Source organism: Triticum urartu, chromosome 6A (assembly GCF_056163025.1).
Source record: "Triticum urartu cultivar PI428250 chromosome 6A, HENAU_Tu73, whole genome shotgun sequence".
In the NCBI taxonomy this organism is placed as follows: domain Eukaryota; kingdom Viridiplantae; phylum Streptophyta; class Magnoliopsida; order Poales; family Poaceae; genus Triticum; species Triticum urartu.
Genome location: NC_141878.1, coordinates 33,993,633 through 34,017,868, shown reverse-complemented (window position 1 = coordinate 34,017,868; position 24,236 = coordinate 33,993,633). Strand labels below are relative to the sequence as shown.

At 44.0% G+C, this 24,236-nt stretch overlaps 1 protein-coding gene across 1 annotated transcript; it reads right to left on the bottom strand.

The window, feature by feature from the left end:
* Positions 1-607: 607 nt before the first annotated feature.
* LOC147963574 (peroxidase 70-like) lies at positions 608-2,181 on the bottom strand. Its single transcript, XM_087530124.1, has 3 exons — positions 1,875-2,181; positions 1,522-1,713; positions 608-1,427 (listed from the first exon to the last, which is right to left on the bottom strand). Exons 1-3 carry the CDS (start codon positions 2,088-2,090, stop codon positions 867-869), a joined length of 969 nt encoding a protein of 322 aa, XP_087386250.1. The 5' UTR covers positions 2,091-2,181; the 3' UTR covers positions 608-866.
* Between the last annotated feature and the right edge of the window lie 22,055 nt (positions 2,182-24,236).

Below are 24,236 nucleotides of genomic sequence, written 5' to 3'. Positions count from 1 at the left end.
AAACTTTTTATACGAGTATAACACTATACCATTCTTACTTCCAAGAATTTTCAGAAAATTTTCATTTTTATGCAATTTCTATTTATTTATTTGAAAATCAGGCTCAATGGGACCCGAGAGCCATTGGCTATTTCTGGTATCCTTGGCTGCTATTGGTAGTTGTATGTGATTCATACAAGGGGCTTGCTTCAGTACGCTCCTGTCTTAATCTCTATTATTGGGGAGTTTGTTTCGTCGCCTCCACTCCGGGTTTTTTTTTTGCATCGCCTCCACTCCGTTCAATCCCCATTTATTGCAGACGTTTGTTCCTACCGGTTCGCCTCACCTCCTTGCCCGATTTTCTCTTCACAATATTTACCTTCCCCTACCCATACTTAAATCAAACTAAATCTTTTCAAAATTTAGAATATGGTGCGTGTAAGGTATGTGTTGGACAAAACTGATGTTGAATCACTAAAATATGTATAACCCGTTGCAACATATGTGCAATTAGCTAGTAAAATTAAACCAAAGAGTCAGACTCAAAGAAAAGAAAGATCGAAAAAAATCCCTCTTCACATTTGTTTTCTCTCACAGTCACAGTTTTGTCGCAAATATCACTCCAGTGTTCCATAAAAAACAATGCATGCTTGGTTTCCTTTATAGCACAGCATGTATACGTCGGAGCGACTTACATGATGAAGCGGGTACCTTACAACCCTGGAGCTTGAGGTACTTACCTATGGATCCCAGCCCCCAGGCATTATCGAACCAAACGGCTCTTATTCTGCCATGCATGCTAGCTGGTTGGTACGTAGCCAACCTAACTTTACATACACATTTTAGGCCTATATATTTGTAACACATATGGCGAGACGATGGACGGATCAGCTGTTGACGACCCTGCAGTTGCGCCTAATCTGGCCGGCGGTTCCCGTGAGCGGATTGATGCTCCCCATCTTGATCATCGCCGTCACAAAGTCGGAGGCGAAGAGCGCCGGGTTAGCGACGTACTGGCGCACCAGCGCGTCCTGGGAGCCGCCGTTGAAGAGCACCTGGTCGGAGTTGAGCAGGCCGCGCTTGGCGACCAGGTTGCGGTAGTAGGCGTTGTCGAAGAGGAGCTGTGTCTGCACGTCGAACGGTGCCAGGTTCTTGTCGCCGTTGGGGGCCTGGGCGGGGCAGGTGCGCTTGCGCAGCGTGGCGAACGCCGGGTCGATGTTGGTGCCGTTGTAGATGTGGTCGCGGAAGTTGAGGCACTGGGAGAAGCCGATGGTGTGCGCGCCGGACAGCGCAGTGAGGTCCTGCGGGCTCAGCTGCTTCTTGTCGAACGCTTTGATGAGCAGGCCCAGGCTTAAGCTTGGCGCCGGGAGGTCGCTGTTCGCCTCAGTCAAGCTGGCCGTCGTTGAGTCCCGGCGGCCGAGCGGCACCGACCAGCTGGGCCCGCCTAGCTGCAGGAACGACGTGCGTACCGATCGATCCAAGCGTTGTCAGCAACAAGAAAAGTGCAGTGTAACCACTGTCCATTGATTGTATTGTACGTACCAGGAAAGTGCCGTCCCGTGCTGCGAGGGCGGCGATGTCGGCGCAGGAGACGATGCCAGGGCAGAGCAGCTCCACGTTCTTCTTGATCTCGTCGATCACCTCGTAGCCCCGCACCGAATCCACGTTCGGAAAGGCCGTCTTCTCGCCAACGAAGCTACCCACGTCATCCAAGAGAATGGACCCGTCACAGCCCTACATATACATATATATAACGTAATCCCACCATTAATCCAAGAGAATGGCCTAATTAAGCGTGTTCACTAGAACAAATTAATACTATGCTAGTACTGTATATGATGGTAAATCAATTCGACATAAGTATCTTTTGCTAACGGCTCATCTAATTTAGTTACTTGGACAAAGCAGTCGTGGAAGTGGAGCCTGAGGAGGGAGGCGCCCATTCGGCGCTCGGCGAGGAGCGCCTTGATCATGGTGGCCCGCACGATGAGCTGCAGCGTCGGGCAGCTCTTGGCGTAGAACGACGGCGACAGCTGACCATACGCGGAAGAGGAGAGGAGGAAGAGGGCAAGCAAGCAATGCCGGGCCCTACAGCCAGAGCTGGAAGCCATGGCTCACAAATCTATCTAGCTACGTACGTAGGCTCAGTGTGTTCTTTCACCGTAAGGATTGCTAGCTCAGTGGCTTTGTATAACTGTGGCGGGCACGAGCCACCTATTTATAATAGCACTCTTCTTTCAGTTGCATGAGATGCATGTAGAATGGTCAAAGTTAGGCCGCTAGGGTTGTGGAGAACTATGACAAGTTCCACGTGGTATCTTTCTCTGGTTGACTAAGAGCAACGCATCTCCCTGTAGATGCCAAAAACTGATCTGTCTTTATTTATATATATGTTGCTCATCTGTCACTGCCAAATGGCATTCCAGTATATATAAGAAATTATGTATAAATAATTTAGTGTGTGGTTGTCGATCTTTATGGATAAAGATCATCTTCAGCAAACTAATTTTATGTAATTGCTGATAGGACATGGGACCGGAGAAGGATATGTGATCAAGTCATGATGGCAACTATTCCAGGCAAACAAAGATAAAAGAATAGAAAAAACATAATTAAAGAACCATTAGAGCAGTGTTCCAAGTGCATTCATAGTGGGAGGTAACGGAAATGCGCAGGAGCACGTGAGTGCGGGGCACTCACCTGCCAAGTCCTACTGCCCGCTCGGTTTGCCCCGCGATTCGCGCAGTAGTTCAATCCCACATGAGGGCACAGTAAAATAGAAAATCCCTCAAAAAGTTTTAAGTTTCCACAACAAAACTTATAGTTTTTGCATCTAAACCAGTCAAGTTTCAATCAATTTTAGATATATAATTTCAAGTAATTTTTCCATCGGTCCTAGACACAAAATAATTGATTTTTATCGATCACTCGTACTAAGTGTCAACATTGAAACTTAACATTTAAAAAAAGTCATGGAAATATATTCAAAATGGATCTTATTTGAAAGTGTTGGTCACGAGAAGCATGAATATGAAAACAGAACTTAGTTTGGAATTTTCATTTAAAAGACATAAAACTTTGAAAATCGGAAGCCAAAATAAAAAGCGGACACGAGGGACATGCGTGCGCCCGCACTTGCATGCCACAAATCCTCTCCCTAGGAGGCAAGTGTTTAATTTTGTTTGCGGGATGAGAGGTGAATTAATGTTGCCATAGGTCAGCTAAATTCAATAGTATGTCTTCTATTGAATTCAGATGAGATATTTCGAACTTCCCGGAAACTTCATTAAAACAAAGGAAAAAAGGGGGATCCCTTTAACAATCTCTCCAACTATTCCAAACTTCTAATAGACTTCCTGAAAATCACTGTAACACCCATGAAACTCTTCAAAAGGAGGCAAACACAAAACCATATACAACTTCTTTGAAACCACCTTACTAATTGAATCCTCGATTGTGGGAAATAAAACCTTCATTGAACGCCACCATGAACCTCTATTGAGACATACAAAGATGAAAGCAGTAAAAGTTGTTTCATTTATCTGGTATCAAATTTGGAATTTGAACCACCATGAACCGTTCTTGTGACATCTTTGGTTAGAGTGATACTCCTTAGTGAGAACCTAGTTATACCACCGCGGTTGCCACATCACCTAGTCAACTCCAACCCTCTTTCCACATACCTAAGCACCCAAGGGCCAAATAGTGCTTGATGCACCGATAGAGGTACATATAGAGTACATGCTTGACATAAGATGTTGGACTGAAAAGGGATCGAGAACAATACATGTTTTGAATATAGCTAAGAACTATGTTTCCGCACATAAACATTATTTCATTTACCTTTGTGGAAAATATAACATTCTTTCAACATATTAATTTGACAACATGACATACATGAAAGGGCCAAGTCCTGATTTAAGTGTGTAACTACATGCAAATAGATCATTTTTAACAATCACCGGGGGGGGGGGGGGGCTTTCTCATCAGATTTATGTGTGTGACCAAGTGAAATAGTTATTATTTGAACGACCAACAGCGTATAAGTCGTGAATAATTATCCTAATAGTGAGTCATGAAGTATATATGATTTTCTCCACTGGAGGCACATGCATTTCTTGAATCCAATTTTATCATAATGACAAGAATGTTGGTTCTTAATTATGATGGTTGTCACTCCTTCATATTCGCTTGAGGAAGATAAACAGTAGGGAGCAACTCCGTAGCGAATCTTCACTCGGTTACTAGCTAGTGAACTCCTTCTAAAATTAAGCATGGATGCCTTAATACTACTGGCTTTGTTCTTTCTTTCTACTTTAGTTTTTTGACTTGCTCGAAGACTGAAGCTCTTCTGGCAAGTATCAACATGTCAGAATTTCAAATAATAGTTTATTGCGGCTCAAATCAAAAGGTAACATGTTTGTATGTTCATGTTTTTGGCCAAACAACATATGTGAATGGGTAGCTTTCAAATTGAGTTCCAAAATAGTAGATGATGCGAAAAGCAGTGGGGGTGTCATACGCAAAAGGAAGCAACACATAGGATGACAGGCAAATCGAGTTCTTGCACAGTTTCGGTAATCCATGCATCTCGATCGGAAAAGAATCAATAGAAGGAAAGTCGGTTATGAATTTTATATTGTTTAGATTATTATTATTATTCATACTTTTGAAAAGGCACCTATAGAGAAATGTCATATGTATATGTCTGAAAGTATACTTTGCTCTGTCCAGAAATGTAATAGACTCTAATACGTCTCCAACGTATCAATAATTTATGAAGTATTCATGCAAACGAAGTCCAAACGCGACACTTTTTGACAAATGTTTTAGAACATAAGAGACCCCCGAGGCTTCGTGGGAGGATGAGAAGACCCACGAGGAGGTGACAAGGCAAATCGGCGCCCAGGGGGGTGGCCACGCTGGGATACCTTGTGGTCCCCTCATAACTCCGTTTCGAGTGATTCCAACTTTGAAAAAATTTATAAATAGGGAAACCCCCAGATAAACGATAAACCTAGAACTTTCACACCACCGCCACAAACCTATATTCCGAAGAAATCCCATCTGGAGGCCTTTTTCGGCACCGTACCGTAGGGTGAAATCATCACCGGAGGCCATCTTCATCATCCCGGTGGTCTCCATGACAAGGAGGGAGTAGTTCACCCTCGGGGCTTAGGGTATGTACCAGTAGCTATGTGTTTGATCTCTTTCTCTCATGTTCTTGATCCAACACGAACTTGATGTAAACAGGGGTGTTGTTAATATAGTCAGATCATATGGTGTTTTCCCCTATCTCTATCTTGTTGTGATGAATTGAGTCTTTCCCTTTGAGGTTTCACTATTATCGAATTGAATATTTTGGATTTGAGAACACTTGATGTATGTCTTGCAAAGGAATCCAGATTTCACAAAAGAACCAAACACATCAAGAGACGCTTCAACTCCATCCGGGATTTAGTCCAGGTGGGAGACATAGAGATTTGCAAGATACATACGGATCTGAATGTTGCAGACCCGTTGACTAAGCCTCTTCCACGAGCAAAACATGATCAGCACCAAGGCTCCATGGGTGTTAGAATCATTACTGTGTAAACTAGATTATTGACTCTAGTGCAAGTGGGAGACTGAAGGAAATATGCCCTAGAGGCAATAATAAAGTTGTTATTTATTTCCTTATATCATGATAAATGTTTATTATTCATGCTAGAATTGTATTAACCGGAAACATAATACATGTGTGAATACATAGACCAACAGAGTGTCACTAGTATGCCTCTACTTGACTAGCTCGTTAATCAAAGATGGTTATGTTTCCTAACCATGAACAAGGAGTTGTTATTTGATTAACGAGGTCACATCATTAGTTGAATGATCTGATTGACATGACCCATTCCATTAGCTTAGCACCCGACCGTTTAGTATGTTGCTATTGCTTTCTTCATGACTTATACATGTTCCTATAACTATGAGATTATGCAACTCCCGTTTACCGGAGGAACACTTTGGGTACTACCAAACGTCACAACGTAACTGGGTGATTATAAAGGAGTACTACAGGTGTCTCCAATGGTAGATGTTGGGTTGGCGTATTTCGAGATTAGGGTTTGTCACTCCGATTGTCGGAGAGGTATCTCTGGGCCCTCTCGGTAATGCACATCACATAAGCCTTGCAAGCACTGCAACTAATATGTTAGTTGTGAGATGATGTATTACGGAACGAGTAAAGAGACTTGCCAGTAACGAGATTGAACTAGGTATTGGATACCGACGATCGAATCTCGGGCAAGTAACATACCGATGACAAAGGGAACAACGTATGTTGTTATGCGGTCTGACCGATAAAGATCTTCGTAGAATATGTAGGAGCCAATATGGGCATCCAGGTCCCGCTATTGGTTATTGACCGGAGACGTGTCTCGGTCATGTCTACATTGTTCTCGAACCGTAGGGTCCGCACGCTTAACGTTACGATGACAGTTATTATGAGTTTATGCATTTGATGTACCGAAGGTTGTTCGGAGTCCCGGATGAGATCACGGACATGACGAGGAGTCTCGAAATGGTCGAGACGTAAAGATTGATATATTGGAAGCCTATGTTTGGACATCGGAAGTGTTCCGGGTGAAATCGGGATTTTACCGGAATACCGGGAGGGTTACCGGAACCCCCCGGGAGACTAATGGGCCTATTGGGCCTTAGTGGAAAAGAGAAAAGGGGCAGCCCACAGCTGGCCGAGCGCCCCCCCCCCCCTTCCCCAAGTCCTAGTAGGACTAGGAGAAGGGGCCGGCCCCCCCTCTCTCTCCTTTCCCCCTTGAGAGTCCTAGTTGGAATAGGATTGGAAGGGGGAGTCCTACTCCCGGTAGGAGCTCTCTCTGGCCGGCCAGCCCCCCTCCCTCCAACCTTTATATACGGGGGCAGGGGACACCCCAAGACACACAAGTTGATCCTTGAGATCGTTCCTTAGCCGTGTGCGGTGCCCCCTGCCACCATATTCCACCTCGATCATACCGTTGTAGTGCTTAGGCGAAGCCCTGCGTCGGTAGTACATCAAGATCGTCACCACGCCGTCGTGCTGACGGAACTCTTCCTCGACGCTTTGCTGGATCGGAGCCCGAGGATCGTCATCGAGCTGAACGTGTGCTAAGAACTCGGAGGTGCCGGAGTAACGGTGCTTGGATCGGTCGGATCGGGAAGAAGACGTACGACTACTTCCTCTACGTTGTGTGATCGCTTCCGCAGTCGGTCTGCGTTGGTACATAGACAACACTCTCCCCTCTCGTTGCTGTGCATCACCATGATCTTGCGTGTGCGTAGGAATTTTTTTGAAATTACTACGTTCCCCACAGTGGCATCAGAGCCTAGGTTTTATGGTTTGATGTTATTTGCACGAGTAGAACACAAGTGAGTTGTGGGCGATACAAGTCATACTGCCTACCAGCATGTCATACTTTGGTTCGGCGGTATTGTTGGGTGAGACGATCCGGACCAACCTTACGCGTACTCTTACGCGAGACCGGTTCCCTCGACGTGCTTTGCACATAGATGGCTTGCGGAAGACTGTCTCTCCAACTTTAGTTGAACCAAGTATGACTACGCCCGGTCCTTGAGAAGGTTAAAACGGAGTCTATTTGACGAACTATCGTTGTGGTTTTGATGCGTAGGTGAGATGAGTTCTTACTTAAGCCCGTAGCAGCCACGTAAAACTTGCAACAACAAAGTAGAGGACGTCTAACTCGTTTTTGCAGGGCATGTTGTGATGTGATATGGTCAAGGCATGATGCTGATTTTATTGTATGAGATGATCATGTTTTGTAACCGAGTTATCGGCAACTGGCAGGAGCCATATGGTTGTCGCTTTATTGTATGCAATGCAATCGCGATGTAATGCTTTACTTTATTACTAAGCGGTAGTGATAGTCGTGGAAGCATAAGATTGGCGAGACGACAACGATGCTACGATGGAGATCAAGGTGTCGCGCCGGTGACGATGGTGATCATGACGGTGCCTCGGAGATGGAGATCACAAGCACAAGATGATGATGGCCATATCATATCACTTATATTGATTGCATGTGATGTTTATCCTTTTATGCATCTTATCTTGCTTTGATTGACGGTAGCATTATAAGATGATCTCTCACTAAATTATCAAGAAGTGTTCTCCCTGAGTATGCACCGTTGCCAAAGTTCGTCGTGCCCAGACACCACGTGATGATCGGGTGTGATAAGCTCTACGTCCAAATACAGCGGGTGCAAAACAGTTGCACACGCAGAATACTTAGGTTATACTTGACGAGCCAAGCATATACAGATATGGCCTCGGAACACGGAGACCGAAAGGTCGAGCGTGAATCATATAGTAGATATGATCAACATAACGATTTTCACCATTGAAAACTACTCCATCTCACGTGATGATCGGTTATGGTTTAGTTGATTTGGATCACGTGATCACTTAGAGGATTAGAGGGATGTCTATCTAAGTGGGAGTTCTTAAGTAATTTGATTAAACTGAACTTAAACTTATCATGAACTTAGTACCTGATAGTATCTTGCTTGTTTATGTTGATTGTAGATAGATGGCTCGTGCTGTTGTTCCGTTAAATTTTAATGCGTTCCTTGAGAAAGCAAATTTGAAAGATGATGGTAGCAATTACACGGACTGGGTCCGTAACCTGAGGATTATCCTCATTGCTGCACAGAAGAATTACGTCCTGGAAGCACCGCTGGGTGACAGGCCTGCTGCTGGAGCAACGCCAGATGTTATGAACGTCTGGCAGAGCAAAGCTGATGACTACTCGATAGTTCAGTGTGCCATGCTTTACGACTTAGAATCGGGACTTCAACGACGTTTTGAACGTCATGGAGCATATGAGATGTTCCAGGAGTTGAAGTTAATATTTCAAGCAAATGCCCGAATTGAGAGATATGAAGTCTCCAATAAGTTCTATAGCTGCAAGATGGAGGAGAACAGTTCTGTCAGTGAGCATATACTCAAAATGTCTGGGTATAATAATCACTTGATTCAGATGGGAGTTAATCTTCCAGATGACTGCGTCATTGACAGAATTCTCCAATCACTGCCACCAAGCTACAAGAGCTTCGTGATGAACTATAATATGCAAGGGATGAACAAGACTATTCCTGAGCTCTTCGCAATGCTGAAAGCTGCGGAGGTAGAAATCAAGAAGGAGCATCAAGTGTTGATGGTTAGCAAAACCACTAGTTTCAAGAAAAGGGGCAAAGGGAAGAAGAAGGGAAACTTCAAGAAGAACAGCAAGCAAGTTGCTGCTCAGGAGAAGAAACCCAAGTCTGGAGAGACAGTCGCCCGCAAGCCAGCTTTGTGCAAAGCACGTCGAGGGAACCGGTCTCGCGTAAGCGTACGCGTAAGGTTGGTCCGGGTCGTCTCGTCCAACAATACCGCTGAACCAAAGTATGACATGCTGGTAGGCAGTATGACTTGTATCGCCCACAACTCACTTGTGTTCTACTCGTGCAAATAACATCAAACCATAAAACCTAGGCTCTGATACCACTGTTGGGGAACGTAGTAATTTCAAAAAATTTCCTACGCACACGCAAGATCATGGTGATGCATAGCAACGAGGGGGAGAGTCTGATCTACGTACCCTTGTAGATCGCAACGGAAGCGTTGACACAACATAGAGGAAGTAGTCGTACGTCTTCTTCCCGATCCGACCGATCCAAGCACCGTTACTCCGGCACCTCCGAGTTCTTAGCACACGTTCAGCTCGATGACGATCCTCGGGCTCCGATCCAGCAAAGCGTCGAGGAAGAGTTCCGTCAGCACGACGGCGAGATGACGATCTTGATGTACTACCGACGCAGGGCTTCGCCTAAGCACTACAACGGTATGATCGAGGTGGAATTTGGTGGCAGGGGGCACCGCACACGGCTAAGGAACGATCTCAATGATCAACTTGTGTGTCATGGGGTGCCCCCCTGCCTCCGTATATAAAGGAGCAAGGGGGAGGGGGCGGCCGGCCTAGGAGGAGGCGCGCCAAGGGGAGTCCTACTCCCACCGGGAGTAGGACTCCCTCCTTCCTTGTTGGAGTAGGAGAAGGGGAAAGAGGAGGAGATGAATAAGGAAAAGGGGGCTGCACCCCTTGTCCAATTCGGACCAGAGGGGGGGCGCAGGCCTCCTTCCTTTTGGACTCTTTCCTCTATTCCCGTATGGCCCAATAAGGCCCATATACTCCCCCGGCGAATTCCCGTAACTCTCCGGTACTCCGAAAAATACCCGAATCACTCGGAACCTTTCCGAAGTCCGAATATAGTCGTCCAATATATCGATCTTTACGTCTCGACCATTTCGAGACTCCTCGTCATGTCCCCGATCTCATCCGGGACTCCGAACTCCTTCGGTACATCAAAACTCATAAACTCATAATATAACTGTCATCGAAACCTTAAGCGTGCGGACCCTATGGTTCGAGAACAATGTAGACATGACCGAGACACGTCTCCGGTCAATAACCAATAGCGGGACCTGGATGCCCATATTGGCTCCTACATATTCTACGAAGATCTTTATCGGTTAGACCGCATAACAACATACGTTGTTCCCTTTGTCATCGGTATGTTACTTGCCCGAGATTCGATCGTCGGTATCCAATACCTAGTTCAATCTCGTTACTGGCAAGTCTCTTTACTCGTTCCGTAATACATCATCCCACAACTAACTCATTAGTTGCAATGCTTGCAAGGCTTAAGTGATGTGCATTACTGAGAGGGCCCAGAGATACCTCTCCGACAATCGGAGTGACAAATCCTAATCTCGAAATACGCCAACCCAACATCTACCTTTGGAGACACCTGTAGTACTCCTTTATGATCACCCAGTTACGTTGTGACGTTTGGTAGTACCCAAAGTGTTCCTCCGGTAAATGGGAGTTGCATAATCTCATAGTCATAGGAACATGTATAAGTCATGAAGAAAGCAATAGCAACATACTGAACGATCGGGTGCTAAGCTAATGGAATGGGTCATGTCAATCAGATCATTCATCTAATGATGTGATCCCGTTAACTAAATAACAACTCTTTGTCCATGGTTAGGAAACATAACCATCTTTGATTAACGAGCTAGTCAAGTAGAGGCATACTAGTGACACTCTGTTTGTCTATGTATTCACACATGTATTATGTTTCCGGTTAATACAATTCTAGCATGAATAATAAACATTTATCATGATATAAGGAAATAAATAATAACTTTATTATTGCCTCTAGGGCATATTTCCTTCACTTTGTTGCTTTGAAAACCTTTGATCTCTCTTATATTGAAAATAAATATATTAAGAAGTGTGATGCACCAGAGAGAACTACCCTCCTAAATTCTAACCTATCAAATCTCTCCTATTTCCATATATATGTCTATGTTCTTAATGAACAAATGATTCATTGGGAAGCTAGATAAACATCATAGGAACTTTTTTTGGCAAAGAAAATGTGGAAGAAGAAGGTATTTCCTAGTTTCCTAGGGTTTGTAGGTCCCAAAATACAGGGGGCCTTGGTATTAAGGACTTGAGAATGTAGAATATAAGCCTCCTTGTCAAGTGGTGTTGGAAACTTGAGCATTGTAAGGGGCTCTGGAAACATATTATTAAGGCTAAATATTTGAGAAGAGACAATGTTGCTACTGTTAAAGAAAAGTTTTCCAAAATTCCCCTATTTGGAAAGACTTTATGAAAGTTTAGGATGTATACATGTTGGGAAGAGAGGTGATAGTCAAATATGGTAACATTGCTAGGTTGTGGAAAGAACCCTGGGATGATAATATTCCTTTGTGTGATAAATTCGCTCAGTTATTTGAGATATGCAACTTCCATGATTGTACTATCAAAGATAGTCTTAATGTTGATACTCCCAATATCTTTCGAAGAATACTATCTAATGATATGTTGGATCAATGGAACTTCATTAAGAACATATGCTCTAGTGTTGCTTCTTTTCAGGATGTAGTCTCCTAGAAGTTTGGCCCTAATAAGAAGCTCATTACAATATCTGTTTACAAGATGTTGGAAAGGCCTCTAGCAGGGTGTGACTGCGGGTGAATCTAGGAAGCTAAGATTCCATTAAAATTTTAGATTTTTATGTGGCAGTTATCACAAGATGCGGTCATAACGAGGGATGTTATGAGTAGAAGAAACTAGCCTGCCAATCCAAAATGTTCTATTTCTGGAGATAGAGAAACCTCATAGGACCTTTTTTTTTCTTATGCCCTATTGCACCTGTGGTTAGCGATCGGTGGGATCGGTGCTCGGAACTGATCTCTATCCAAACAACTTGTGGCATTTTTTTTGCTTGGTGCTATCGTTTTTTCCCTGGTGGAGAAAATTTTATATACTATGGGTCTCGCTGCTATCTGCTGGTGTAACTGGAACCGTCGAAATCGTGCAACCTTTGAGTTCAAATGGCCCCGTACTACTTTTGACGTGGTTTTTTGCTTCGTGCACATATCTTATCTCTTGGGAAGGATTCCATAAGGAAGACAATTCTGGACAGTTGAAGTACAGAGCCATAATGTTGAGGAATGACGCCACCAACGTGATGAGGATTTGCGCTGCGGGCCAAGGTCCCGGTTGCTCAAGTTTGAAGCTGTTTTGCTTGTGGGATGACGCTCTCCGATCTGATCATTTCAGTTGATGTTGTTGGTGTAATTTCCTGTAGTTTCCCGGACACTAAAAAAAGGTGGAGGCTATGCGGAGTTTTCTACCTTTATTGAGTGCTTGACAAAATATACTCGGCAAAGATTTTGACACTCAGTAAAGGCGTCGATTTCACTAGCGGGGGAATGGTTATTCTTTGGTCTCCTACATTTGGTACGAGAGCTAGATTTAAGATTTTGAGTTGAACGTGTTTCTCGAAGGCCACATCTCCCGCCACGCAACTCCATGGTGGATGGAGTAAACCGCTGGTATGGTACAGGAGTACATGACACAAATGAGAACGAAACCATAAATACTGCCCTGTTTCACAAAACAATCAAATAAAAACAAGTTTACCAATTGTCATGGAAATAATCAACAAAGGTGAACTTACTAACAACTTAAATACTTTGCCGACTGTCAGCCTGAAAACACTCAGCATAGGTGGACGCACTATCACCCTGCTGTCAAACGTGGCAAGTAGGGACAGGGACAGGGACACGTGTCCACCTGTTTACCGAGTGTATTTTGTCGGACACTCAAAAAGGCAGAGGTTATGCCTTACCGAGTGTTTTCCTTGTCACTTGGTTTAGGCTGGTGACTTTACAAAGTGCTTGACAAAATACATTCTGCAAAGATTTCGGTAGTCAGTAAAAACATCGATTCCGCTAGTGAGGAAAGGGTCATTATGTAGTCTCCTGCATTTGGTATGAGTGTGAGATTTATGATTTTGAGCTGCATGTGTTTCATCGAAGGTCATGCCTCGGGCCACGCGGCTCCATGATGGGCCATCGTCAGTTGCAGCGTCAGGAGAGGAACATGTGCAATAAAATTCGGTGCATGCACGTAGTACATTCGGTCACAAACTTCTCTATGAGTTGAATAGATGCCCTGAACTGTGCACACGTTAACGATTGGGGACCATACAACAGTTAATTTGATGAGCCTACCTAAGTTTCTTTCAGTTTATAGTCATCTTTGATGAGTAGTGATTCTAGTGCGTGAAGTTTCAACTGTCGACGTGATCATTACAAAAAAACATACCTACTTGCACAAGACTTTACAAGGGAAAATAAGCGATTGACCATGTGCTCTCTGCCATGTCGCCAACAATTGGACAGAAATCAACTGCAGTTATTATTTTCGATCTCAGCTTCAAGCGTTCAAGTGCATTTGTTTTGTAACAGTACAAACACCCAGCCCAACAATGTTATAAAAGGTAGTCTCGCCCAGACAAAAAGTGAGTATGAGTGATGAAAAAAGGAAACAAGGGATGCTGAAATTTGTTGCCATGTTTTTACTATTATTTGGACATGGACCAAAAATGTAACCAAGTTGTGAGCTTGGGAAACATCAGGAACGCGGTGCTCACCTGTGTGCAGTAGATTACATGCGAGTTATCGGTACATGTTGTAGTCTCGGAGTATCACCTTTTGGCATGCTTTCGATGGTGTAGATTTGATGAGCACCATTGCCAAAGAACAAAAACTTTGACTGATCGTTGGAGGCTCACCACCCGGGGGGTAGATGGCAAGGTTGCCGGTGTGCCTCGTGAGTCGGCAATGCCTGGCCTAATTTCCACTTTGTGCTCGGCGCTACCCAGCTAGTCACCAGATACTTGCGGATCACGGAAGCTCATCTTCGCCCTTGCCGAAAGGGTCGCTCCTAGGCACGCAAGCTGCATTGTTAGTCCGCAAACGTCCATCATCATAATTAAAGTAATAAAGCTCAATGCATTTTTGCCTTGCGCCGCCGCTTTATTTTTTAATTTTTCATTTAACCTTCCAGGCCTTGACCCGCCATCGCCATCGCACTTTGAAAGTGTAACTAGAGTAAATAAAGTTCTAGTTACAGCAGAGAAGTTTCCTTATCATAAGTACTTTTCCCATTGATATTTGCATCGCAGAGTAGGCTGCTGCCACTTCATCCTCCTGCACTCCACCAATTCATCTTTATTTGTCCGCTGACGCCAATCTTGGGGCTGCCCATGCCCCCCCTGATGACAATATAACGCTTCTTGCTGAAGCCCACTAGCTCCTATCAGCATTCGCCTCGGAGTCCCTAATGCTACATATCAAGTCATGCACTCCAAGCCTCTGTTCTTCACTGCTACTGAAAGTTTTACTTGCCGCTCGCCATGCATGGTTTTGCATGAGAGAATGAAGTGAGGAATCCAATTATAGGCAGGTGCAACTGTTGTTGACGTAGGATGTCCAAGAACAAAGTCCTAATCATCGATGTCGGCTGGCAAGGGCATCAATGCTGTACTTTATGTTCAAGCATTTAGGCAGTGTTGGGGTTAACACGAATAATACTGTGAAATACTACGGTGGTAGAGCATGGCTCCATGGTGTGCTTGTAATAAAAAAATCTCTACTCGTGCTGATCTCCTCTGTGTTCTCGAAAAAAATAATACCAAGATCAAATAAATTTAAATTCAAAGAAAGCTCAATTTATAAGTTTCTAAATGGTCCTGCTGATTGTAGGTTGGTCAGTTATATTGGTGAGAAGAGTGACCCGTGAGGGAGCCACAAGAGGTATTAAGTAGCACACCACATGGAAGATCTTAATTAGCCGGGTTTGTGTTAGTTTCTAGGTCCGTCTATGGTAGTGACTCTAGAATTTAAAGATCATTCATGTTCAACCCCGTTAGGAGCACATGAATTTCGCAAGAATTTCTTAGGGATATGATCATATGGGAATTTTTTCTATAATGCCATTTAGGTTGAAGGATTGATTTTGAAAATTCATATATGAACCCTTCCTTTCCTTCCCATTTTGGATGACTACAAACATTTTCTCAAACCACATGTATTCACTTTCTCTAAGAAGTCCAATGCAACATGTCTCCTCTCTCTCTCTCTCTCTCTAAATTCCCGTGGTGCATCCAAATGATCATGCTATACAAGTACTTCATTTCTGATTCATGTAGGAAGATCTACAAGACATGGCATCCAGTTTCTGCAATTTTTCTATTTCTGTGCTTTTCCTACCCCGTATTCCCAACATGCTCTCAAGTGTTGAGAATCACTTCAAGTATTTTCTCTACGAGCAAAATAATCTTTTTAGAAAGCAGTGGCTATGCCGAGTGTTCTAACTTTACCAAGTGCTTGACAAAATACACTCGGCAAAGATTCTGACACTCAGTAAAGACGTCAATTCCGCTAGCGAGAGAAGGGTCATTCTGCAATATCCTACATGTGGTATGAGAGCGAGATTTTAGATTTTGAGTTGCACGTGTTTATCGAAGGCGACATCTCCAGCCACGCAGCTCCAGGGTGGATGGAGTAAACCTCTGGTATGGAGGAGTACATGACACAAATGACAACGAAACCATGAATACTACTTTGTTTCACAAAATAATCAAATAAAAACAAGTTTACCAATTGTCATGTTAACATTAAGCAAGTATGAACTTACTAACAACTTAAGCACTTTGCTGAGTGTAGGCCAAAAAACACTCAGCATAGGTGGACGCACCGTCACCCTGATGTCAACCGCGGTGAGTAGGGACACGCACGTGTCCACCCGTTTACCGAGTGTATTTTGTCGGAGACTAAAAAACGCAGAGGTTATGCCTTTACCAAGTGTTTTAATTGTCACTTGGTTTAGTCTGGTGCCTTTACCAAGTGCTTGACAAAATACATTCGGCAAAGATTCCAGAGTTAGTAAAAAAAAATCAGTTGCGCTAATGAGCAAAGGGTCATTTTGTAGTCTCCTGCATTTTGTATGAGAGTGAGATTTATGATTTTGAGTTTCACGTGTTCCATCAAAAGTCGCGCCTTGGGCCACGCGGCTTCACGATAGGCCATCATCATTTGCAGCGTCAGGAGAGAAACATGTGCAATGATACACGGTGCATGCATGTTACATTTGATCAGAATCTTTTCTACGAGTCATATAGGTGTCCTTTCAAAAAATATAGGGGTCCTGAATTATGCACAAGTTAATTCTTGGGGTCCATAAACTGGTTAATTTGATGAGCCTAGCTGTCAGCTTTATAGTTGTGTTTGATGAGTAGTGATTCTAGTGTGTGAAGTGTTGAGCAAGGATACCTAAAGATTTTTTTAGACGTGATCTTTATGAAAAAAACACATAGGTACCTGCACAAGACTTTACATCGACCATGTGCTCTCTTCCATATCGCCAACAATTGAACATAAATCAATTGCAGTTTATTATTTTTGATCTTAGCTTCAATGTTCAAGTGCATTTGTTTTGTTAAACATTACGCACACCCAACCCCCACATTGTTATAAAAGGTGGTTTAGCCCAGACAAGAGTGAGTAATGTGAGAGATGAAGAAAGGAAACAAGGGATGCTTGTTGCTATGTTTTGACTGTTATTTGGACATGGACCAAAAATGTAACCAAGTTGTGAGCTTGGGAGACATCAGTAATGCAATGCTCACCGGCGTGCAGTAGATTACAGGCGAGTTAGCCGTACATGCTATAGTCTCGGGGTATCACCTTATGGTATGCTACCGATGATGTACCTTTGCTGAGTACTCTTGCCAAAAAACTTCAACTATGACTGATCGTTGGAGGCTCACAACATGGGAGAAAGATGGAAAGGTGGCCGATGTGCCTCGTAGGTCGGCAATGCCTCGCCTGGTTTCCACTTTGTGTTCGACATCACCCAATGGGTCTTTCAGATGCTTGCAGACCATGGAAGCTCGTCTTTGGCCTTCCAAGCCTTGATTCACGATCATAATCTGGCAGTCTAACTATAATAAATAAAGGTCTCAGTTACAATATGGACCTAAGGCTACCGACAAGTTTCCTTACTATAACAACTTTTCCCACTAATATTTGTATCGCAGAGTAGCATGTTGTCGCTTCATCTTCCTCACTCCACCAACTCATCACTATTTGTCTGCTAACACCAATCTTGGGGCTGCCCATGCCCTGTCTGATGACGATACAACGTTTCTTGGTGAAGCCCACTAGCTCTTATCAGGCATCGCCTCCCAGTCCCTACTGCTACATATCAAGTCATGTACTCTAAGCCTCTATTTTCACTGCCACTGAAAGTTTTACTTATGGTGCCATGCATGGTTTTGCATGAGAGAATGAAGTGAGGAATCCAGTTATAGGTATATGCCAGTGGTGGTAGGTGCAATTGTTGTTTCCGTTGGGTGTTCAAGAACAAAGTCCTAATCATCGAAGTTGGTTGTCAAGGGCATCAATGATGTACTGTATGTTCAAGCATGTAGGTAGTGTTGGGGTTAACACGAGTAATACTGTGAAATACTACGGTGGTAGAGCATGGCTATGGTGTGCTTGTAATAAAAAATTCACTACTCTAGCAGATCTCCTGTGTGTTCTAAGAAAAAATTATACCAAGATAAAATGAATTTAGATTCAAAGAAAGCTCAATTTATAAGTTCCTAAATGGCCCAACTGATCCTAGGTAGGTCTGTTAGAATTATTGTATAGGGATAGGAGAGGTGTTTAAATTGTATCTATCTCTTCTTCTCTCTATCTCTTGTAACGTCCTCCCCTGGTCGATCTCTTTCTGTTCCTGTCGATCTCCTCCTGGTCGATCTCCTCCTCTGTAACTTGTCCACCAAGGCTTTGCCTCAATATATACAACGCGGCCCGAGACAAAGGGTTCTACGCTTCCCAAAGTACTTTACATGGTAACAGAGCCTCTTCCTCATCAGATCAAGAGAGATCGCATCTAGCTACCGTTCGCGACCGAGCCATGTCCACCACCTCCGCCTCCATGTCACCCAGCACCATGGGCGCGATCACCACCACCTCCTCCACCTCCACCTTTGCTTCCTCATCCACAACTACCAATACCTTCCTCGGATCGCCACCACAGGAGAAGCTGACGAGGGGGAACTTCCTCCTCTGGAAAGCCATCGTGCTTCCTCAGATCAAGGGTGCTCAGATGGAGCACCATCTTGACACCACGAGCCCGCCACCGCCGGCCACCCTCACCATCACCAAGGACGGCAAAGAAGAGCAAGTTGTCAACTTCGCCCGCACCCTCTGGTATGTGCAACAACAACAACTCCAAGGGTTCTTGATGGGTTCTTTTTCCCGCGAGATTCTGTCCCAGGTGGCCACGCTCCAGACGCTGGCCGAGGTGTGGCGCGCCATCAACGACATGTTCATCGCCCAGAGCCAGGCGCAGGCGATCAACACCCGCATCGAGCTCACCAACCTTAAAAAAGGTAACTTGACCATGGCAGAGTACCTCGGCAAGATCAAAACCCTCACCGATGAAGTTGCCTGCACCGCCTCGGCCCTCTCCGACCCGGAGATCGTATCCAAGATTCTTGCCGGCCTCGACATGGAATATAATCCAGTCGTCTCTGCACTGGCGGCACGCGTGGAACCCATCACGGTTCTGGAGCTGCATAGCCAGCTGCTCAGCTTCGACGTCCGCCTCACCCTCCTCCACGGCGGCGATCTTCGGCAATCTTCTGCGTACTCCGCCTCCCGGGGACATGGTCGTGGCCGTGGTCACCAGGGCACCACCCGTGGTGGCGGACGCGGCCGCGGTGCCTCATCGGGCGACGGTGCTCGCTCTGGAGGCGGCTACGACAACAACTACGACGACGGCTACGGCAACAACCACGGGGGTGGCGGCTTCAACAACAACACTGGCCGCCGCAACCCCCCCCCCCCCGCTCGGTCTCGCCCTCGGTGTCAACTCTGCAAGAAGGCTGGCCATGAGGTCCTCGATTGCTGGCATCGGTATGATGAAAACTTCGTTCATGACTCCAAACTAGTTGCAGCAGCTATGCGCGAGCAAGGCGGGGACGGTGTCTGGTACGTTGACTCCGGTGCTACCGATCACGTCACTAATGAGCTTGAGCAACTTGCCCTACGTGAGACGTATCACGGCAACGATCAGATCCACACAGCCAGCGGTAAAGGTATGGAGATTTGTCACATTGGTCAAGTCTCACTTAATTCCCCTAGTCTTCAACGTGATCTTGTTCTTAAGGATGTTCTCCATGTTCCCCAAGCTGACAAAAATCTTGCCTCAATGTCTCGTTTAGCCACCGATAATGATGTTTTCTTTGAAACTCACCCTCGCTATTTTTTCATTAAGGATCGGGCAACGAGGGCACCTCTCTATCACGGTAGATGCGTCGGCGACCTCTACCCCATCTCCTCCGGAGCTCTTAGCAACAAGCATCATCGCGTCTACTCCATCGTCAAGCCTTCTTTCGAGCGGTGGCATCAAAGATTAGGACATCCCTCATCAATCATAGTTAGGCAAGTAGTCAATAAAGACAAACTTCCTTTGTCACATAGTTCAAACAAAGAGTCTGTTTGTGAAGCATGTCAATGTGCCAAGAGCCATCAGCTTCCCTATCCTAAGTCTACTAGTGTGTCTCATGCCCCATTACAATTGATCTTCAGTGATGTATGGGGTCATGCTCGAGATTCTTTTGGTCGAAAAAAATATTATGTTAGCTTCATTGATGATTATAGCAAGTTCACATGGATTTATTTACTTAAGTATAAATCCGAAGTCTTTTCAATCTTCCAAGAGTTTCAGAAGCTAGTTGAGCGCCACTTTGATAGGAAAATTATTTCAGTCCAAAGTGACTGGAGAGGAGAGTATGAAAAACTCAACTCCTTCTTTCGTAGCATTGGGATCACTCATTATGTGTCCTGCCCTCATGCTCATCAGCAAAACGGTTCTGCTAAACGCAAACACCGTCATATCGTCGAAGTTGGCCTCTCCCTTTTAGCTCATGCATCTATGCCCCTCAAGTATTGGGATGAGGCTTTCATCACAGCTACATATCTTATCAACCGTCTTCCCAGTAAGGTCATTGGCAATTCAACTCCTTTAGAACGATTGTATCATCAAAAGCCAGACTACAACTCTCTAAAAAAATTTGGGTGTGCATGTTACCCCAACCTTCATCCATACAATCGTCACAAACTAGAGTTTCGCTCCACACAATGTGTGTTTCTTGGGTATAGTAACCTTCATAAAGGGTATACATGTCTTGAACCATCTACTGAACGCATCTATATCTCCCGTGATGTTATCTTCGATGAAACATTATTCCTTTTTTCTCTCCTTCATCCCAATGCTGGCGCCTTGCTTCGTGCAGAAATTGCACTCCTACCAGACTATTCTACACACCCTGATCACGGGGGTGAATTAAATGATCATGATCATGTGCAAAAATCCACAGAAAAATGCGTCTCAAATGGGTCTTGTACAAATTCTACTCGTCATTTTATGTGTACACAGGACAAAGGCACAATCTTCGAGGAGGATCTGGCTGTCAGCGCGCGATCCCAGGCAGATCCGCGGCAGCCTGCCGAACAGGGCGGCACGCGATCCGGTGCAGATTTGCCCCTGGCAGGCGACAGCGACAACGGCCCAGGCGCGGGTCCAGGGGCGGCTCCGGGCGCGCCACGCCGAGCCGACCAGGTGGGTCACGTGGGTCCAGGCGCGGGCCCTGGCGCGGGTCCAGGCGAGTCACGCCAAGACGACCAGGCAGGCCACAACGGACCAGGTGCGGGCGTGGGTCCAGGCGCAGCGCCTCGCCAATCCTCGCCTGTGCGGTCTGATCCGGCTGTCGAGCGTGGCGCGGGGGGGAGCGACTCCTCGTCTGCCACGTCGGTTGAACCAGTGCGCCGCCAGACCGAGGAACAGGGCGCATCTTCCTCGGACCAGGAGCCGATCCACCATGCTGGATCTTCTATGGGCGCCGCCGAAGCTGCTGGATCTCCTGTGCCGCAGTCCACACTACAAGAAAGTTGTTAATACATGATGGTCCTTGTCCGTCACAGATCAGTCAAAATCTGTCATGCGTGATCATCCATGACGGATCTGAAATCCGTCATGTATATCACGTCATAATTTGACATCATACCTTCCATGACGGTTCTTGGCTGTCATGGATCAGCCCCAAGCCCGCCAAGCCCAAACTAGGCTGTGACGGAACAAACCGTCACCAATTTACATGACATGGCTACAACATGGCGCCTACATGGATCTGACGTGGAGGATAACATGGCCCATGTTGTAACCAGCCCAATTAGGAATATGGCCCAATATTTTTGGTGGATAGTCCAACCAATTGGCCTACCTATTTTTTTAGTCCAACCCCCTTTTTTTGTCCAACTTGTTTTCTCCATTCAACACAATTTACAATAGGACAACCAAGTTATATTCATTCAAAAAATAGCAATTGTTCACATGACAATACAGACTTCCAACAATAGAGTAGGATGACGAGCATGTCCAGAAAGCGCTATAAGAAATAAAAAATCAAGTAACATGACTTCAAAGAAAATTCACTACTAGCTAATTTTAATCTCCAATACTACACAACCGCTTCAAAGAGCTATACAGACCCAAATAACTCCTCCTAAAAAACTTCAATCGCAAGTAACACTGATCAACTCTACCAAACCTGCATAGAATCAAAGCACATACATAAGTTATAAAAGCCAGCTCCCAAATGAATCCAAAAAGTAATAATAATAGTTGATTTTCCAAGCAATCATATGTGGAGAGACTGCTACTATATTAAGATACCACATAAATGTGCACAACACACGTGAAGAAAAACAAACTAGTTACAAGTTCAAAAAATTGTTCTAAATATGTGACATTTTATCATCCAAACATAGGAAGGTCAACTTCATTTTAAAACAAAGGACAGACAAATCATTTCATATTCATCAAGTACAGCAACAAAATCAAGTTTATATGCACGTGACAGGGCTTCTATATCAAAATAGATGACTCCATACAATACAATGTAGTTCATAGTTAATAAAACATGAAAAAGTAATATTGTAGGCATACTTTCTTCATCAATTAAAGCTATTTTATGTCAATAAACTTCTTTTTGCATGCAACTTAAAATAAAAACACTCAAAGGCAAGACCATTTTAGACAATTAAATGATCCACACTTCAATATGTGATGTGATAAAGAATTGAGACAGAGCAGATGTTGAATAATACCAAGAATTAGATAATATGCTAGTAATAACACTGGAAATTTGAAACTTGACAAATGCACACTATGGAGCTGATCAAACACTCTAAAATCTGAAGCAAAAACAATATACCATCTACTATTAGTAATCTTAAATAAAAGCACGCAGTCTTCACTTCCATCGCTACTTCAGATTGAAATTCTGTGTACACGCATATCTGGAAATACAGTAGTACCAGTAGTACAAAATCCATCACCTATTTGAACAAAGCAGAAGCAATCAGACAAAGATTAGCATGCTAGTTTCTAGAGAAACAATGAGTACAGCAGAATGAATATGTGCTTGCATCAGGGTTGTTTGCAACCATATTAATATAAAACTTAAAGACTCAACCAGAAATGTAAAAGAATAGGGGATGAATAATATTCTGTACAAGCGATCAGCTGAAAATTATGTAAAGAAAATTCTGCCAACATATACACTGTACCACACCATTCCTTAACAAACAAGAATGACAGTAAACAAGTAACAGAGACTAACTTCAAGATAATTAACACAACTGGGCATAAACATAGGCCAAGTTCAAATAAAAACATCTAATGTTGTGGACTATATTAACTCAATTTTTAAATCAAAATCGGCACCAACGGATTTTTCATCAAGCTCGATGTTTATGCTGCAAGTTCATCTCAAAGCACCAACAAATACAGTACAAAATAATACCATGTTCTGCTCGAGGATAAGACAAGCAGAAGAATGGAAGGGTATCAAGCTCACCATTTATTCTGCAACCATAAGAGATATCAACAGTTATCAAGCATACAACTGAAGAAAAATTATTTGATAGGAACGATAATATATTTACAAATGGAGATGCACACAAGTTAACCACTGTGAAAGCTGCTCCCTGAGTGAGAGGGAGAGGCACAAAATTTACCCCTGAATAAGTTGCTCCATCAGGTTTATGCACTTGGTCCCCATCAAGTTTCAAAAATATATATGATTGTAGTTTATGTACTGGTTCTTCCATAACTTAAAACTGTTTTTTTAATTCATCCTTTTCTAATGCATACATATAGAGACAAACTTAACTGAACTCATCTCTCTCACCGAACAAACTGAAATTCTAAAGTACACGTACATTCAGTGAGATACTGAGATTTAAGATTCATAGTTCCATTTTGAAAAAAAAAAGATGTAGTGTGTTCTACATTTTTAATGCAGGACATGGTCTGGTACATTACATTACAAAGCAAGAAGACTTGCACACACAACAGAAGTTCAAGTCCAGCCAACTAACTTGCACCTACTTTGTTCAAATACAACACATGGTCTGGTTCATTACATTACAAAGCAAGAAGACTTGCACCCATAGCAGAAGTTCATAAGTTCAGCCAACTAACTTGCACACACTTAGTTCAAGCAGGACATAGTATGGTTTATTACATTACAAAGCAAGAACCTATGCAAAAAAGAAGTAAACAAAATAAAATTAGGTCCTGCAAGCCTGACCATTAAAAAGATGTTCAGAAATACAACTAGTTATGTACCAAGAGATGCAAGCAACAGAAGAATAAATTAATGCAACAGATTTATGTGGTTTTGTTGTACTGTATATGTCCATAATATCCCAAAGAGAAAAA

What these genes read in the sequence shown, in the direction of transcription:
- LOC147963574 (XM_087530124.1), bottom strand. Translation starts at nt 2,090, where the DNA reads ATGGCTTCCAGCTCTGGCTGTAGGGCCCGGCATTGCTTGCTTGCCCTC. An exon ending in TCCACGACTGCTTTGTCCAA is followed by an intron (nt 1,714 to 1,874) that starts GTAACTAAATTA and finishes ATGTATATGTAG; the next exon opens with GGCTGTGACGGGTCCATTCT. An exon ending in CACGGGACGGCACTTTCCTG is followed by an intron (nt 1,428 to 1,521) that starts GTACGTACAATA and finishes TCGTTCCTGCAG; the next exon opens with CTAGGCGGGCCCAGCTGGTC.